This window comes from Diospyros lotus, chromosome 14, assembly GCF_014633365.1.
Source record: "Diospyros lotus cultivar Yz01 chromosome 14, ASM1463336v1, whole genome shotgun sequence".
In the NCBI taxonomy this organism is placed as follows: Eukaryota; Viridiplantae; Streptophyta; class Magnoliopsida; order Ericales; family Ebenaceae; genus Diospyros; species Diospyros lotus.
In genome coordinates, this window is record NC_068351.1 from 15,146,778 (window position 1) to 15,164,590 (window position 17,813).

Genomic DNA, 17,813 nt, shown 5'->3' on the forward strand with positions numbered 1-17,813 from the left:
CCTTTCTGTGAAGTGTTTCTGGACCTTTTTGAAATAGCCATAGGATGTGACTGTTAAGTCCCTCTTTGACCTAGGTGGACATTGTTTGTTTGCCACTTTTTTAGGTGCGATCTTCATGCTTGTAGAATTGACTCCTTATTTGTACTTTTTTGGAATACTTCATGACAATCTAATGACCAGCCTTGGGGAGGATAGTTGAATACGGTGCTAATCAGGAGAGGGAATTTCACTACCTGGTCTTTGTATGATGTGCTATTTGGAAGGCAAAAGCATCTCGAGAGTGGCTTTCTTAATTTGATTGCCTCTCTGGGTTCTGTTTTACCATATATTAACGTGAGGAAGAGAGGACATACTGTGGGAGATTGGTGCTTTTTGTGTAAGGAGAAAGGGGAATCAGTTTTATCATATTTTTCTACACTATCGTGTGGCACATCAGTTATAGTTTGCTGTTCTGAATTTTCTAGGGGTTACTTGGGTGATTCCCACTTCGCTTTTGGACATTTTTCAGTCCTGGAGTTGTCCAATGAAGAATCTTAGATTGGTTCGCAACATCTCAACTTTTTTGTATTGTGTGGTGTTTCTGGAGCAAAAGGAACAAGAGAGCCTTCGAAATTGTTGCTCCAACATTTTTTAATGGAACACTTTTTTTTTTTTTTTTTTTGGTGCGCTAAATAAACACTTGTTTTTTTGTTTTGTTTTTGTGGCCAAAAGAGGATTCCTCTTTTGTTGGTGAGCACTGCTGTCATCTCCCAATACAATTGGCTTATAAAACAATACGAATGACAAAGAAAGAAAGAACCGACAGGAACATTACAGGAAAACGTCCCAAATATCTGTCCCGATTGCCCCCTTTTGAGGCTTGAATATTCAACTTCTGTCGATAATTGGGTGTTTCATTGGGCAGATCGTTCTTCAGAAATGTATTTGGTTGAATCATGGATACGCATGCCTGCCTCGTTCTTGGGAGATGTTTTTGGTTGAATCACTGTGTGCGCATGCCGGTCCCTTCTCTTGAGAGTTGGAAATCAAAGAAGGGATACATACAAAAGCCATTATGATGATATGGATCGAACAGGGTATAACCTTAACGAAAAATGTATTGATTTGTCATACTGGCAATGCATGGTTTCAACTTGTGGGTGGTTTCTTTTGTAAGAAATAGATTGTTTGGGTGCATTAGACATAACGATTTGATGGTTTAGAGTGTGTCCGTGTATGCCATACTGTTCAAATTTGATGCCGTTGCTCTGCTTTGAACTTGGGATGGTCAAACATTATATTGCCCGGTGGAAGGAACCGTCCTAAAATGAAGCGGCGCTCCAACTAGATTTAAATCTTGGTATGGTTGGGTGTGAGTGAAAAAGATGGGAGTGGGTGATACTGACTGATTCGGAGGCAAATATGCTTTTAAGAAAATAACAGAATTCATCCCGTCAATTAAGTCGCACATGACACTTGGCGTTCTGTTTTTGAATACAGAAAATGTTCATTAGCCTCTAGAGCCATCTGCAAAGTTCAGTCCAACTAAAGCAACTTATACCGAAGAATTGATGAAGATGTATCTAGTTCTGTAAATGAGGGAACGTTCACCCCGATTTCAAGGAGCATGGTAATCCAATTAAAGACCCAAAGACAGTAAATTAAGATTCACGAAAATGCTAGAGACAAATAAAATGCTATGTTCGAGTTCAAAGCATCTAAAAACCATTACGAAAAAGAAAAAGGGAATATATCTCTGAACTACAATAGGGCAATATATATCAAGGCTTGGAACAACGATTTGGTTGGAATCTCTGGAGTTTTCTTCTATTATGACTTCCTCATTTTGGACCTTGCATACCTGTAAAGTATCACCACTGAACAATATCACCTTGCTGCAGACATATTAGATTAGAATATTCAGAAAACCATAAAAAAAGATGCAAGTTGGGAAAGGGTGTACTCTATATGCATCCCGCCCCGGTCTGACGATGGTAGCAAGCTTGCCTGAAGAGCATCCATGGCCGTGGTAGCTTGTTCAACCTCCTGCAAAGGGAAAATATTTCAGCAGGACTCGGAGTATCATACACATTATATGCAAGGAATCCCACCCCCAGTCAAGGAGTGAGGCACCCCGCCTATAGAATTGCTTGAACTTTGGGAGAGGTTGTCACTGGCCAACAAACCATATCTCATACTGTATCTAAAAAGAATTCAGCTTGAGTGGAATTATCTAAAATTTGGAAGCCTCTTGCAGATGGGGTGACCCCCAACTAACATTGCCCTTTGCCTTCCCTTCTCTTTGTTTTTGACAAGGAACTAGAAGCCATCCCTTGCTGGACGCGAAGCAGGATTTGGCCTCTGAACACGATATTATATTTCTTAAGTCGTACAACATATCATTAGAAAAAGTGTTCTTTTTTAATTTTAGCCAGAAAATACCTAAAAGCAAGGGTTCTGAACATGCCTTTCTTTAGAATATTACAACATATATGGTGGTTATGTTAGTAGTTGGATACCTCAAAATCAGCAAATGCAACTGGCATTCCACCTCTAGCACGCACCTTCAGCACCTTAAACCCAGAATATCTACATCAAGGAATATGCAAACCCATTATTAACGAAACATTGATTTACTTTACACTTGAAGCAAACTACAGGTAACATGGCAGTATGGCACTAACAAGCCCAAGAAGAGTAATGTGTGTATATTGTGCATGTTATATTAAACGCAATTCACTAATAATAAAAATCCAAGATAACTTACTGAGATAGAACTTGCTTCAGCTCATTCTCAGTGCAATTTGGACCTAGATTTGCAATGAATAATGTGGAACATGGCAAGACACCATCAACGACCTTTTCTGTCTCCTGCAATATCCAATGACATGAGGAACTGAGTTGGACTGAGGTTACTAAAGCAAATACCTAGGCAATTTATAAATTAACATGCCAATAAGGTGAATTCTACAATCCAAAACAATCCTAAAGAACTTTAAACTTATTCCCATAAAAGTTTCCCTAGAAAGGGGGGAAAGGACTAAATATAATGGATTCTACTCCAAGAAGGATGAAATTTTATATGAGAAAATGAAAAAAGAAAAAAGAAAAAAGAAAAAAGGTGGCTTCATTTTCCTAGAACTATAATTTCATTCAATTGAATAAAAAAATTACATTATAATACTATAATGAACAAAGAGTATTTCTCCGAAATTGTGTTTTGAACAAAGGGAGCTTCTCAATTTATACTTGAGAGAGAGCTCAGAAAAAGGAAAGAACAGTCAAATCTCAAATTAATCCTAAAATCATGCTTATAATCAAATCAATCCTAAAATCATGCCTGCAATCAAATTCTTGGAGCCTATAGTTGTACAATTGATATGATTTAGGGTCAATCCCTTAAATCATGCTACCACACACCTTCCATAAGTCGTACAACATATCATTAGAAAAAGTGTTCTTTTTTAATTTTAGCCAGAAAATACCTAAAAGCAAGGGTTCTGAACATGCCTTTCTTTAGAATATTACAACATATATGGTGGTTATGTTAGTAGTTGGATACCTCAAAATCAGCTATAGCTGTACAATTGATATGATTTAGGGTCAATCCCTTAAGTGAGGGGCAGACATAAATTGACTGACTAAATGAACTGCATATGCAATATCAGGCCGAATCATGATAAGATAGACTAGACTTCCAGCAAGCTGGTGATAAAGAGTAGGATCATCAAGAGGGGTGCCATCAATAGGAGTAAGTTTGACAATAGATTCTAAAGGAGTGGACACAAACTTTGTTGTCCGTGATTTCGACCCGAGAAAGCAGATCTTAAGCATACTTGGCCTGAGAGAGATAATACCCATCAGGTGTGGAGGAAACTTCAAGACCAAGAAAATAACTGAGAAAACCAAGATCCTTCATCTCAAAATACTGATTGAGATACTGTTGCAAGTCAGAAATACATTTTGCATCATCACCCGTGATGATCATATTGTTAATGTAAAGTAACAAAATATCAAAAATATGATCAGTGCCATGAATGAATAAAGTAGAATCATGAGGATTAGAGCTAAAACCAAATTAAGTAATAAGGATTAGAGCTAAAACCAAATTAAGTGATAGTATAACTGAAATTTTGCAAACTAGGCCCTTGGAGCTTGTTTCAAGCCATATAAAGCTCGTTGGAGACGACAGACCTTATAGGGAGGATGAGAATAGCTAGGTGGAGGATGCATATAAACTTCTTCCTAGTCATTTTTCATGAATGCATTATTAACATCCATCTGAAGAAGAGGCCAACGTTTCACTGTTGCAATGGCTAATAGACTGTGAATAGAAGTTAATCGAGCCACAGAAGCAAAGATTTCTTCATAGTCAATGCCATACTCTTGAGTGTAACCCTTAGCACTAATTGGGCCTTATAATGCTCAATGGATCCATCAGATTGGGTTTTAATCTTACAAATCCATTTGCAACCAATGGGAGTCTTACCAGTAGGAAGATCAACCAAATCCCAAGTATTGAGTTTTCTCTAGAGCCTGAAGCTCTTCAACCATAGCTTGCTGCCAGAAGGGGTCAGTACCGGCTCATGATAAGAGTGAGGCCCATGTAAGTTACAATAGCAGAAAAACAATGGTAGTCATACAGATGAAGGGGAGTTTCTCTTACCTGAGTGGAATGATGAAGATGGGAGTGGCTTCAGGAGTAGTATCAGCAATCGGAACATCCTCTACAAGAAGAGGTGCAGAGATAGGAGGATTACGGAGCACTTCAGAGCTAGCGGTATCAGAACTTGGGAACAACTCAACATATCAGTGAAGAATGGAGAGGGAATAGTGAAAGACTGATGGAAATTTGACGAGGAGGAAAACATGGTATGTTCCCAGAAGGTGACATGTTTGGAGATACGTAAATGATTGGAGATAGGATCCCAACAACAATAACCTTTATGTTCTACCCCATAACCAAGAAAACAACAGACGAGCCCAAGGTTCTAATTTTGTATGTTCATAAAGTTGTAAAAGGACAAAACAAGCACAACCGAAAGGTCTGAGAACAAAGTAATCAGGAGGTTGACCATATAAGCATTCAAAAGGAGACAAATTTTAAAGGAGCTGAGTAGGAATGCAGTTAATGGCATATACAACATTTAAAGCTGCTTCTCCCAAAACTTTTCAGGACAAAAGGTAGAAAGAAGAAGAGCATGGACAGAATCTAAAATGTGACGATGTTTACGTTCAACCCTTCCATTTTGTTGGGAAGTATGAGGGCAAGAATGCTGAAAAATAGTACCCTGTTGATGAAGAAATTGGAGAAGAGAAGAATCTTAATATTCCATACAATCGTCACTGCACAGAATTTGAATGGTATGGGAAAACTGAGTTTTGATCATTGTGGCAATTAATGTAAATTTGTGGTAACTCAGATTTCTGTTTCAGAAAATAAATCCAAGCAAGAATAATCATCAATGAACAAAACATAATAACAATAACTGTTCACAAAACAAACAGGGGAAGGACCCCAAATATCAAAATGAGCAAGACCAAAAGGGATGTTAAAAATAGCATCATTATTATTGTCAACAATGAAGGACCAGATCTTGTCCTAATTCTCAGACAAGATCAAATCAGTGTTGATTGGCACTAGTTATTATGTGTTTCCTAAACAGGGAATGTATCTTCTAGATTTAGATTGCTGCATCTTTATGTTATTAGCTATATCTTTCCATTAGTTGTTGTATCCTAAAGTTGTATAAGTTTCCAAAACTAGATTTAGAAGCTTTCTTATTTAGTTTTTTAAGAACTTCCTAATTTAGAGAGGAAGTTTGTATATAATTTGATCTACCCATCAAAGGGGAATAAGATTGAAAAACCTTCTTTCTCATGTCTTTCTGGACATGGTATCAAAGCCACAGGATCTTAGTCACCGTTTTCTTTGGGACTATTGTGGCTTTTTCAATCTTCTTCGCAAGACATCATGTCTACTACCCAAAATCCTATACCAGACTTGACTGATTCCAGCAATACGATGGAAATTCCGTTTACTGGAACTAGCAATGGGGGCTCAAGGGGAGAATTGCAAAACTTTCAGGTAGCTTACTGATTGAATGGTAAGAACTACTTGAAGTGGTCCCAATTGATCTGCACCTTCCTAAAGGGAAAAGGAAAGCTCAACCATTTATTAAGAACCGGTCCTAAGGAGGGGGATCTAGCATTTGCAGTGTGGGATGAGAAAGATTCCTTAATGATGTCCTGACTATGAAACTCCATGGTTCCAGAGATACAGTAATGTTCTTGACAACAGCCAAGGACATTTGGGAAGCAATAAACCTTACCTACTCCAAGGTTCGTGATGCTTATGAGATAAGGGCTAAAGTGGCGGCAACCAAGCAAGGTACAAAGTCTACCACACAATATGCAAACCTGTTGCAAACTCTATGGCAAGAACTAGATCACCATCAATGCAGTGATGATGTTGCATTGCATAAAAGGTTTGTGGAGAAGGATAGGACGTACGACTTCCTAGCTGGACTCAACATAGAGTTTGACGTGGTAAGGGTACAAATCCTTGGTAAGGAGGATTTGCCTTCCTTAAATGAAGTGATTTCTCTAGTTCGTGCAGAAGAAGGGAGAATGGGAGTCATGCTGGAAACTTGCCCAGTGGAAAGTTCTACCCTGGTATCCTTGAAAGCTCACAATCAGTGCAAAGGACCAAGAGAAGAAAAGAAAGCTGTGGACAGAGACTCCCTATAGTGTACCTATGGCAAAAAGCGTAAGCACACCATAGAGAAGTGTTGGAAGCTCCATGGAAGGCCACCCAAAGGAGGACTGTTGAGTTATATGGTTATATTTATATAGTACACATAGGGTTAATCTTATGTTAGAACTCGTGGCCCATGGCCCATTGTATTTTGTATATATATATGTGTATAGTCTATGAGTTTAATTAATGGAATATACATATTAATAGCTAGGGTTTTCTTCCTAAGTTTCACATGGTATTAGAGCCAAAATACAAACCTTAGTTGCCACCATACAAACCCTAGTCGCTGTCGCCGCCCACATCACCAACGACCACCGCGTTGCCACCTACCGTTGCAGTCTTTGCCGCCACCCACATCACCGACGACCACCGCGTTGCCACCTACCGTTGCAGTCTTTGCCGCCACCCACATCACTGACGACCACCGTCGATCGCGTTGCCACCTACTGCCACAACTCGTCGTGGCCACCGCCGTCGCCGCCCAGTGTGTTCCCGCCGCTCGCGCTACTGGTCTGCAACGATTCTTCACCGTCTGGCCACCGATCATGCACACAGCCACCGTCATTGCATTTGCCGGCCTTCGATCTATCGACCCCCGGAGGCCCATCACCGTTGCCACCGCCACGCGCCGCCTCTCTCGCACTTTTCATAGAGACGTTTTTGCTTCGATCTCTCTCTCCAGTGCTCCGATCGCAACGCCGTCTTCACCATTGGACTCGCCTCCTTCAGTCCATCCGAATCCCAGTGGTTTCGTCGCCATCCGCCGCCGCTAGTCACCGGCATTCGCCGTTTGCCGTCTGCCTTTGCTCCAGCACGCCTCTACGCTTCATTCTCTGTGCTGGATCATCCAACCTTTCTTTTTGGCTTATTTAACCCCTTTTGTTTCAGATCTGTTGATCTTGTAGGGCTCCCTTTTGTCCACCATGACTGGTACCAGTAAATCTGTCTCCTTCTCTGGTATTCTGTCTCCTTTTCCAGCCATTGTTATTGAAAAGTTGATGGGCAGTTCCAATTATATCTCTTAGTCCAAGGCGGTTGAATTATGGTGTATGGGTCAAGGTTTACAGGATCATCTAACTACCAAGGCCGAGAATGTGACCACAGATAAAATTGAGTGGCAGAGAGCTGATGCTCTGTTGTGCAGTCTCCTGTGGCAGTCAATTAATCCTTCTCTTCATTTGATCTATGCTAACTATATCACATGCTGTGAATTGTGGGCTCATGCCAAGGCGCTATACACTAATGACATTCAACACCTGTATTCAGTGGTGTCTAATCTACTCAGTTTACGACAGCAGAGTATAACTCTTCCTAATTTTCTTGGTCGGATGGCCTCTATTAAAGCTGAATTTAACTCCTTGTTACCTGCTGGTAAGACTACTGCAGAGGATCTAGCTCACCAGGATAAGTTCTTCATGGTGTGTACTCTTGCTGCCATTGGTTCTGAGCTTGCTCCTGTTTGTGATCAGATTCTTGCTAGTCCTACTGTACCTACTATGGATGAAGTGCATTCTCGTCTTCTTCGGGTTTCATTTGTTCCTATAGTGCCTCCATCTTCTGTAGATGAGCATTCAATTATGGCTTCACAGGTTCAGAATAATAGCGAATAGGGAGGAGATCGTGGTAATCAAGGCAAACGCCCCAAGTGTAACTACTGTCACAAGTGGGGGCATACTAAGGAATAGTGTTATAAGTTGCATGGCCGCCCTCCTCGTGTTAATGTTGCTTATGCTGATGGTTCTCGATCTGAGTCATTTGATGGTTATCCACCTCAATTTGTCCTTCTTAGTGGGGCTGACTATGATGAGTATCTCAAGTATAAGATGTCCCAGCAATCCTCATCCATAGTTGCTTCTATCGCCCACTCTGGTGATTCCACTCTCGCTTAGTCATCATCTTTAGGACCATGGGTTTTGGACTCAGGTGCTTCTAACCATATCTCTGGTAATCCCCATTTGTTCTCTCATTTTACTAACTCTATTTCTTTACTTTTTGTAACATTAGCTAATGGGTCTAAAATGGTTGCTAAAGCTGTTGGCACTGCCAAACCCTTACCTTCTCTACCTTTAGATTATGTCCTTTATCTTCCTCATTGTCCCTTTAATCTTGTCTTTGTTAGTAAACTTGTGCGTGCCTTAAATTGTTCTATCACCTTTGATAATCATTTTGTTACTATCCAGGATCGCGGTATGGGACAGATGACTGGCGTCGGATGTGAGTCGCAAGGTCTCTATCATCTCAATCTTCCTGCATCTCCTGTTGCTTGCTCGGTGACTGAGTCTCTTGCTCTTCTCCACAATCGTTTTGGACATCCTAGTTTGGCTAAGTTTCAGAAGATGGTCCCCAGTTTGTCTAGTTTGTTGTCTTTTCATTGTGAGTCTTGTCAACTTGGAAAATAATCTCGCACTTCTTTTCCAAAGCGTGTCAATAATCGAGCTGTGTCCCCGTTTGCTTTAGTTCATTCCGATGTCTGGGGTCCTAGTCGTGTTGTGTCCGTTTTGGGTTTTCAATATTTTGTAACGTTTATCGACGATTATTCTCATTGCATATGGTTATATTTAATGAAAAATTGTTCTGAGTTATTCTCAATTTTTGAATCCTTTTGTACTGAAATCAAAATGCAATTTCATACCTCTGTTCAAGTATTACGTAGTGATAATGCCCCTGAATATTTTTCTATTCCCTTTAATACCTTTATGTCTTCTCAGGGGATCTTGCATCAGTCGTCTTGTGCATATACACCATAGCAGAATGGGGTTGTTGAGCGTAAAAATAGACATTTGATTGAAACTGCTTGCACTCTTCTTCTACATCATCATGTCCCTTTTCGATTTTGGGCTGAAGTTGTCCTCGCTGCTTGCTATCTCATTAACAAGATGTCCTCCTCAGTTCTTCAACACCAGATTCCTCACTCTCTCTGGTTTCCTGATCAACCATTATATATTCTTCCTTCCCGTGTCTTTGGTTGCACCTGCTTTGTCCATAACCTGTCTCCAAGTCAAGATAAATTGTCTGCTTGGTCCATTAAGTGCATTTTTCTTGATTACTCTCGCCTTCAGAAGGGTTATCGGTGTTATTATCCTGACACCCGCTACTATTTTCTTTTAGCGGATGTTACCTTTTTTGAGTCGTCTCCTTTCTACTCTTTGCCTCATTCCGAGTGTCAACCCATTTCTGAGGCAATCCCTCTTCCTGCGAGTCCTCCTGCTCCTATTCTCCCTGTTCCTTCTTCTAACCCATTGCAGGTTTATCATCGACGTCATCAACCTCGATCTCCTCCCGGTGGAGATGTTGCTCATGCGCCTTCTCTCGTGTCTCCACCTATTTCAGCGACTCCTGCTGCCTCACATCCTACTCCAGTCTCTCCACCTGCTGCGGTCCTACCTTCTGAGGATCTACTTCCTATTGCCTTTCGGAAAGGTACCTATTCTTCTCGCAATCCTCACCCCATTTATAATTTTCTTAGCTATCACCATCTCTCGTCTCCTTTTTGTGCTTTGGTGTCTTCCTTATCCTTTGTTTCAGTACCTAAGACTGTTAGGGAGACACTTTCTGATCTGGGGTGGCAACAAGCAATGGTGGATGAGATGACTGCTTTACATTCCAATGGTACTTGGGATTTGGTTTCCAATGGTACTTGGGATTTGGTTCCTTTACCCCCAGGGAAATCTCTTGTCGGCTATCGATGGATCTGTATTGTCAAGGTGGGTCCTGATGGGTAGGTTGATTGCCTTAAGACCCGTTAGGTTGCCAAGGAGTATACTCAGGTTTATGGTCTTGACTATGGTGACACTTTTTCCCCTATTGTTAAGATGTCCTCTGTGCATTTGTTTCTCTCTATCGCAGCTATGCGCCGCTAGCCGTTGTATCAACTAGACATTAAGAATGCCTTCTTACATGGTGAGCTTCAAGAGGAGATTTATATGGAGCAACCTCCTAGGTTTGTTGCTTAGGGGGAGTCTGGGCTGGTTTGTAGACTCTATCGCTCACTATATGGGTTGAAGCAATCTCTTTGAGTCTGGTTTGGTCACTTCAGTGCTATCATTCAAGACTTTGGTATGACTCGTAGTGAGTTTGATCATTCGATTTTTTATAAACACACATCACAAGGGAGGTGTATATACTTGATTGTCTATGTGGATGATATTGTTATTACATGTGATGATCAGGATGGTATTGTTCAGTTGAAGAAACATCGTTTCCATCATTTTCAGACTAAGGACTTGGGGTTACTTAAATACTTTCTTGGCATAGAAGTTGCTCAGTCCAGTTTTGGTGTTGTTATCTCTCAACGAAAGTATGTGTTAGACATTCTGGAAGAAACTAGGATGCTTGATTGTAAACCTATAGATTCTCCTATGGACCCTAATGTAAAACTCTTACCAAGATAGGGGGAGCCTCTTACTGATCCTGGGAGATACCGCAGGCTAGTTGGAAAACTTAATTATCTCACTATCACTCGCCCAGACATTTCTTTCTCAGTCAGTGTTGTCAGTCAATTTTTACAATCTCCTTGCGATAACCACTAGAATATAGTAGTTCGGATTCTCAGGTATATTAAGGGAGCTCCAGGTAGAGGACTATTGTATGAGGACAGAGGTCATACTCAAGTAGTTAGATATTCTGATGCTGATTGGGTAGGTTCTCCCTTTGATAAACGGTCTACTTCAGGTTATTGTGTTCTGATTGGAGGAAACCTAATATCTTGGAAAAGTAAGAAGCAAGAGGTTGTTGCTAGGTTGAGTGCAAAAGCAGAATATCGCGATATGGCCTTGGCAACGTGTGAATTTATCTGGTTAAAACAATTACTTCAAGAGCTCAAGTTTGGGAAGATATCACAGATGAGATTAATTTGCGACAATCAAGCTGCATTACATATTGCTTCCAATCCAGTCTTTCATGAGAGGACCAAACATATCGAGATAGATTGTCACTTCATCTGAGAGAAGATTTTATCTGGATGTATTACCACAAATTTTGTCAATTCTAATGACCAGTTAGCAGATGTCTTCACTAAGTCTCTCAAGGGTCATCGAATTGAGTATATTTGTAGCAAGGTTGGTGTATATAATATATATGCTCCAGCTTGAGGGGGAGTGTTGAGTTATATGGTTATATTTATATAGTACACCTAGGGTTAATCTTATGTTAGAGCCCGTGACCAGGGCTAGCCCTGAAATTATAGGGGCCCTAAGCTAAATTTTTTATCGGGCCCTCTATGACTATATTTAAAAATAAAATTAATATAAATAAAAAATTATTATATAAAATTCATAATATTTCACTTTAAATTTACTTTTTTAGTAGTTTTAGATGAAAAATCAATAATTAAACAATTATAATTAATTTATTCCAACATATGTTTTTCAATAGACATAACGTCAATCCATTAGTGTAGATTCACTAATAAGAGAGTGATCACAAATATTGAAATATAAACACAAAATTAATTGGTAATTTAAGGGCTAATAAAAAAAATCAAAAGACATAACTGATAAATCACACAACGGGATGATGAGGACGAAAATGGAATCACTAAAGAGAACGCTTAATTATGAAATCAATTGGATTGAGGACCTACACCTGTGTAAATTGATGGCAGATGCAGTGATAATGGATGGATAAATAATTGAGAATGAGTGAAACTTAGGAAGACATAGAGTTGCGACCACAGCCAAATGCATAAAAATAGTTGTGATACAATCATATAAGGGAGAGATTGAGATTAATTAAAAATGCATGGAATAGTTGTAAGGGGATGGGTACTACTACCATACGCATATGAATGAAATTGATTATTAATAAAGGAAGGTGAGAAATTGAGATTAATTAAAAATTATATTGATACTCATGGGATTAATTATTGATAAAAGAAAGGTTAGAGATTGAGATTAATTAAAAATTTACAATGGTTTAAAATAGGCATGGCCGCTAACGTATTTTTTATTTTTAAATTTATTATTTTTAATTAATTTTATTTTATAAATTAATTTAAAATTTGAAAATTAAAATGGACATGGCCCCCCTGCTAGCTGAAAATGGGCATGGGCCCTAGGCTGCTGCCTAGGCAGCCTATGCCCAGGGCCAGCCCTGCTCGTGACCCATGGCCCATTGTATTTTGTATATATATAGGTGTATAGTCTATAAGTTTAATTAATGGAATATACATATTAACCACTAGGGTTTTCTTCTTAAGTTTCACAAGGACCATTAAGGAGCCAAGGGCAAGGATACGTATATATGGCTAGCAGCCACCAATAATCTAAACCAAAAGATTTAGATCAAGGAGATGCCCTGGAGCTCAACAGGGCAGCAATTGAAAGATTAAGGAATTTTTTAGGATCCCTTGACAAGAAGGCTAAAAAAGGTACTTGCTCTTTTGCCCTTATGGGTACTTTTTCTTCTTTTTCCCTACATGCTTCAGAAATTGTGTACCAAAATTCTTGGATTCTAGATTCTGAAGCTTCAAATCATATGACCCATTTTTCACACTTTTTCATCACCTATAATCCTTCCCCTAGCTCCAGAAAGATTACAATGGAAGATGGTTCTTAAACTACTGTTGCTGGTCAAGGAGATGTTCTTCTTAATGAACATCTCACCCTTAAAAAATGTTCTTCATGTTCCTAAACTATTTACAAATCTCATATCTATTCAAAAACTCATTGAGGACACTAATTTCAGTGTTATTTTTCATTCAAACATATGTGAGATACAAGAACAGGGCATGAAAAGGATGATTGGGCTTGCTAGGGCTAGGGCTGGACTTTATCTTGAGGAACCGGGTAAGCATGACAAAAAGAACACCCCTCTCATGTTATGCCTAACTTAGTCCAACAGAGACTAATTGTGGTTACACCATTACCGACTTGGTCATCCTTCTTTCCTAACTCTTAGGGTGATGTTTCCTGAATTATCTAAAGGTCTAGACATTAAGAATTTCCATTGTGCTGTGTGTGAGTTTACAAAACACAAAAAGGATGTCTTTTCCTTTATCTAATAAAAGAATTGAGTTTCTTTTTTCTCTAATTCATAGTGATATTTGGGGTCCATCAAATGTCCCTAATATTTCTAGGGCATGATGGTTTGTTATTTTTGTGGATGATTGTACAAGGGCAGTGTGCTAATATTTGTTGAAAACAAAGTCTGAAGTAAGCAATGTTTTCCCTATATTCTACAACATGATCAAGAATCAATTTAGGGTAGAAATAAAACGATTTAGGTCTGAAAATGCTAAAGATTTTTTCAATCAATCCCTAACTATTTTTTTTCAACAGAAGGGCATCATTCATGAGTCTTCTTGCCCTGACACTCCTCAACAAAATAGAGTGACCGAGAGAAAGAATGGCCACCACCTAGCTGTTGTGAGAGCTCTCTTATTCCATCATAATGTTCCTAAACATTATTGCAGGGAAGCAGCTCTAACAGCCACCTTCCTTATCAACAGATTGCCCTAAAAAACTCGAATCTCATAGTCCAATTCAATTGTTAACCAAACACTTTCCTGATTTTCATGTGACTGGCTATTGGAACCTCTTCGAGTGTGTAGCCTATGTTCATATCCCTACAGTCAATAGAGGAAAATTAGATCCTCATGCTCTAAAGTGTGTGTTCATTGGATACTCCCCTACTCAAAAAGGTTACCGATGCTATCATCCTCCTTTAAAGAAATTCTTTGTGTTAGCAAATGTCACCTCTACAGAGAGTGATTCCTATTTTAGACACTCTAATGCACATGAACAAAACCTATCTTTGTTTAATAGGGATTACCCTCCTATTCTTGATCCTGACCTATCATCCTTCTCAATCCCATCCCTTATTCTGAAAGATTCACTGGGTATGACATCAGAGGAGCCTTCTCCAGAGACTCCTCAACCACTGTAGGTGTATTCAAGGAGGAAAAGACTAGGATCTACTCCTATGCAAGCCTCAACATTCGAGGCTAGCCTTGATCCTACTACAAATAGCACTAACAATTCAACCAACTCTTTTGAATCATCACTAGGTAGTTCCTTTGCAAATCCTAACACCTAATGATAGCCCTATTGAACCTACTGAACCCATACTTGAAACATACATCTCTAAGTGTGATCTTGATTGGCCTATTGTACTTAGGAGGGGAACCAAAACCTACACCAAACATCCCTTGCACCTATTCCTTTCATATTCTAAGTTGTCATCCACCCACAAGACCTTTCTTACCAATCTCCATACCGTTCCTATCCTCAAAACCTTTTATGAAGCAATAGGGAATAAGAATTGGAAGGATGCCATGGAGGCTGAGATGGCAACCCTAGAAAAGAACTAGACGTGGAAACTTGTGCAGTTGCCTAAAGGAAAACATCCAGTGGGCTGTAAATGGGTGTATACGGCGAAGTACAAGTCTGATGGGTCATTGGATAGGTATAAAGCAAGGGTGGTGGCTAAGGAGTATACACAAGTGCATGGGGTAGACTATCTAGATACCTTCGCACCTGTTGCAAAGTTGAATACAGTCAGGGTTCTCCTATCTTTGGCTGTTAATCTAAGCTAGTCACTACAACAATTTGATGTAAAAAATGCATTTTTGCATGGGAATCTAGAGGAAGAGGTTTACATGGAAGTACCACCAGGATATGACCCAACACCACAAGAAAAGGTAGTATGTAAACTGAGGAAGGTCCTTTAGGGACTAAAGCAGTCCCCAAGGGCATGGTTTGGTTAGCATGGGATATAGGCAAAGCCAAGGGGATCATACCCTATTCATCCATTACTTGGCCACAAGGGGAGTGGAGTGACAATTCTCATAGTGTAAGTGGATGACATTGTTGTCACCGGAAATGATGAGGAAGGCATAATGAGTCAGCTAAAGGAGTGTTTGGTTAGGGAATTTGAGATTAAAGATTTGGGGAGGTTGAAATACTTTTTGGGGATAGAAGTGGCTCACTCAAAAGAGGGAATCTTCATCTCTCAGCAGAAGTATATAGTAGATCTCCTAAATGAAACTGGACTGCTTGGTTGCAAGGTAGCCGAAACTCCCATTGAACCAAATCACAAGTTAAGAGAGGCATTAGAAGATAGTATGGTTGACAAGGGGTCCTACCAAAGGTTGGTTGGGAAGTTAATTTATCTAGCCCACACTTGGCTAGGCATAGACTATGCAGTGGGAGCAGTCAGCCAATTTATGCACAATCCAAGGGAGACTCATCTAAGAGCAGTGTATAGGATCCTACATTACTTAAAGGGGACATTTAGGAAAGGCATTTTATTCAAGAAAGGAGAAGTCATGTCAATAGAGGCTTACACGAATGCTGACTATGTAGGATCCATTATGGATAGGAGGTCAACATCAAGCTATTGCACCTTGTTAGGAGGTAATTTGGTGACATGGAGAAGCAAAAAACTAAGTGTGGTTGCCTGGTCAAGTGCAGAGGTTGAATTTATGTCCATGGCCCTAGGGATGTGTGAACTACCGTGGTTGAAAATACTATTAGATGATCTCAAGATTAAATGGACAGCACCTATGAAGCTTTACTGAGATAACAAATCAACGATTAGTATTGTCCATAATCCAGTTCAACATGAAAGAATAAAGCATGTTGAAGTGGACAGACATTTCATAAAGGAGAAATTGGACACTGGCTTGATTTGTACTCCTTATATCTCCTCAATTGATCAACTAGCAAATGTGCTAACTAAGGGACTTCCTGCAGTTATGTTCCATAGGATGATGAGCAAGATTGGGATGATATCCATTCCCAATCTTGAGGGGGGTGTCAACAATGAACGACCAGATCTTGTCCTTATTCTCGGACAAGATCAAATCAGCGTTGATTGGCACTAGTTATTATGTGTTTCCTAAATAGAGAATGTATCTTCTAGATTTAGATTGCTGTATCTTTCTGTTATTGGCTGTATTTTTCCATTAGTTGTTGTATCCTAAAGTTGTATAAGTTTCCAAAACTAGATTTGGAAGCTTTCTTATTTAGTTTTTTAGGAACTTCCTAATTTAGAGAGGAAGTTTGTATATAATTTGATCTACCCGTCAAAGGGGAATAAGATTGAAAAACCTTCTTTCCCACGTCTTTCTTGACAATTATTAAAGGACAAAGCTGGTTGTTTTGCAAGCTGACAGTCTAAAGAATCAAAAGACTCAGATTTTGTAGAACCCAACAGAAAATAAAGAACAAAGTTTATTAGTAGAGGCATGACCTAGACGAAGATGCCACTAATACATGCTTGTGAGGTAGATGAAGAGAGCGAAGCTCAAATAAGCTTCCCACCTTGCAACATGTCCAAAGAGTTTGCCCTATCAGTGGATCTTGAACTTGGCAGCCAGAAGAAGAGAAAATAACAGTAAGGCCAAGATCACACAGTTGACTAATGGAGATAAGGTTAAAAGCTAAATTAGGAAAAAGGTATGTATTAGGAAGACTAATATTTGGAGCCGATGTGTAACCAGTCTGAGTGATGAACATGTTTGTACCATTAGCAATGCGAATGGGGGGAAGAGAATAGACAGGTGTTTTGGCAGACAAGATAGAGGAATTAGAAGTCATATGATTACAATATGATTACAACAAGCAGAGTCATAGAGCCAAGAGGAGTTAACCGGAATGGCAGATAATGTAGTGGGGGAAGGAGAACTGGAAGAGATAACCTGTTTGAGCAGAGTGTCAAGATCTCTCATGGTGATGGCAGTAGATCCCTCTGTGGTAGCAGCAGCAGCAAAGGAGGAAGATCCAGACTTAGAAGACTGCTTAGTGTTAGAAGATCCTCCTTTAGGTCTAGGTGGGTGAATGGGACAGTTCTCAAATACATGCCCAAGCTCATGGCAGTATTTGCATTCTACAGTAGAAATAGAGAAATTGTGACCATTTTGATGACAATTCTTATAGAATTTGGCTCCTGATTTTTGATTGGATGGCCTGGAGTGGGCAGTAGCAAAAGTGCCTTCAGACTGAGGGGTTGTATCCAGGTTAAGGTGTGTCTCCTCAAAGATGATCTCCTGAATTGCAGTATCCAATGTAGGGAGAGGATGTCAATGTAACAGAGATGCCCTAACAGCTTCATATTCTGGATGAAGGGACATAAG

General features: G+C 39.7%; 1 protein-coding gene across 2 annotated transcripts in view; it reads right to left on the reverse strand.

The window, feature by feature from the left end:
* Positions 1-1,575: 1,575 nt before the first annotated feature.
* LOC127790860 (U2 small nuclear ribonucleoprotein B'') overlaps positions 1,576-17,813 on the reverse strand; it is a 40,924-nt gene continuing 24,686 nt past the window's right edge. Inside the window, exons 7-10 of one of the 2 annotated variants that reach the window (XM_052320586.1) lie at positions 2,747-2,850; positions 2,499-2,568; positions 1,943-2,025; positions 1,576-1,840 (exon numbers count right to left, since the gene is read on the reverse strand). In XM_052320586.1, coding sequence (XP_052176546.1) covers positions 1,810-1,840; positions 1,943-2,025; positions 2,499-2,568; positions 2,747-2,850 — 288 coding nt within the window. In that variant the 3' untranslated portion in view covers positions 1,576-1,809. Of the gene's footprint in view, positions 1,841-1,942; positions 2,026-2,498; positions 2,569-2,746; positions 2,851-4,468; positions 5,271-17,813 lie in introns of those variants that run through there. The other variant, XR_008020838.1, reaches the window with a different exon arrangement.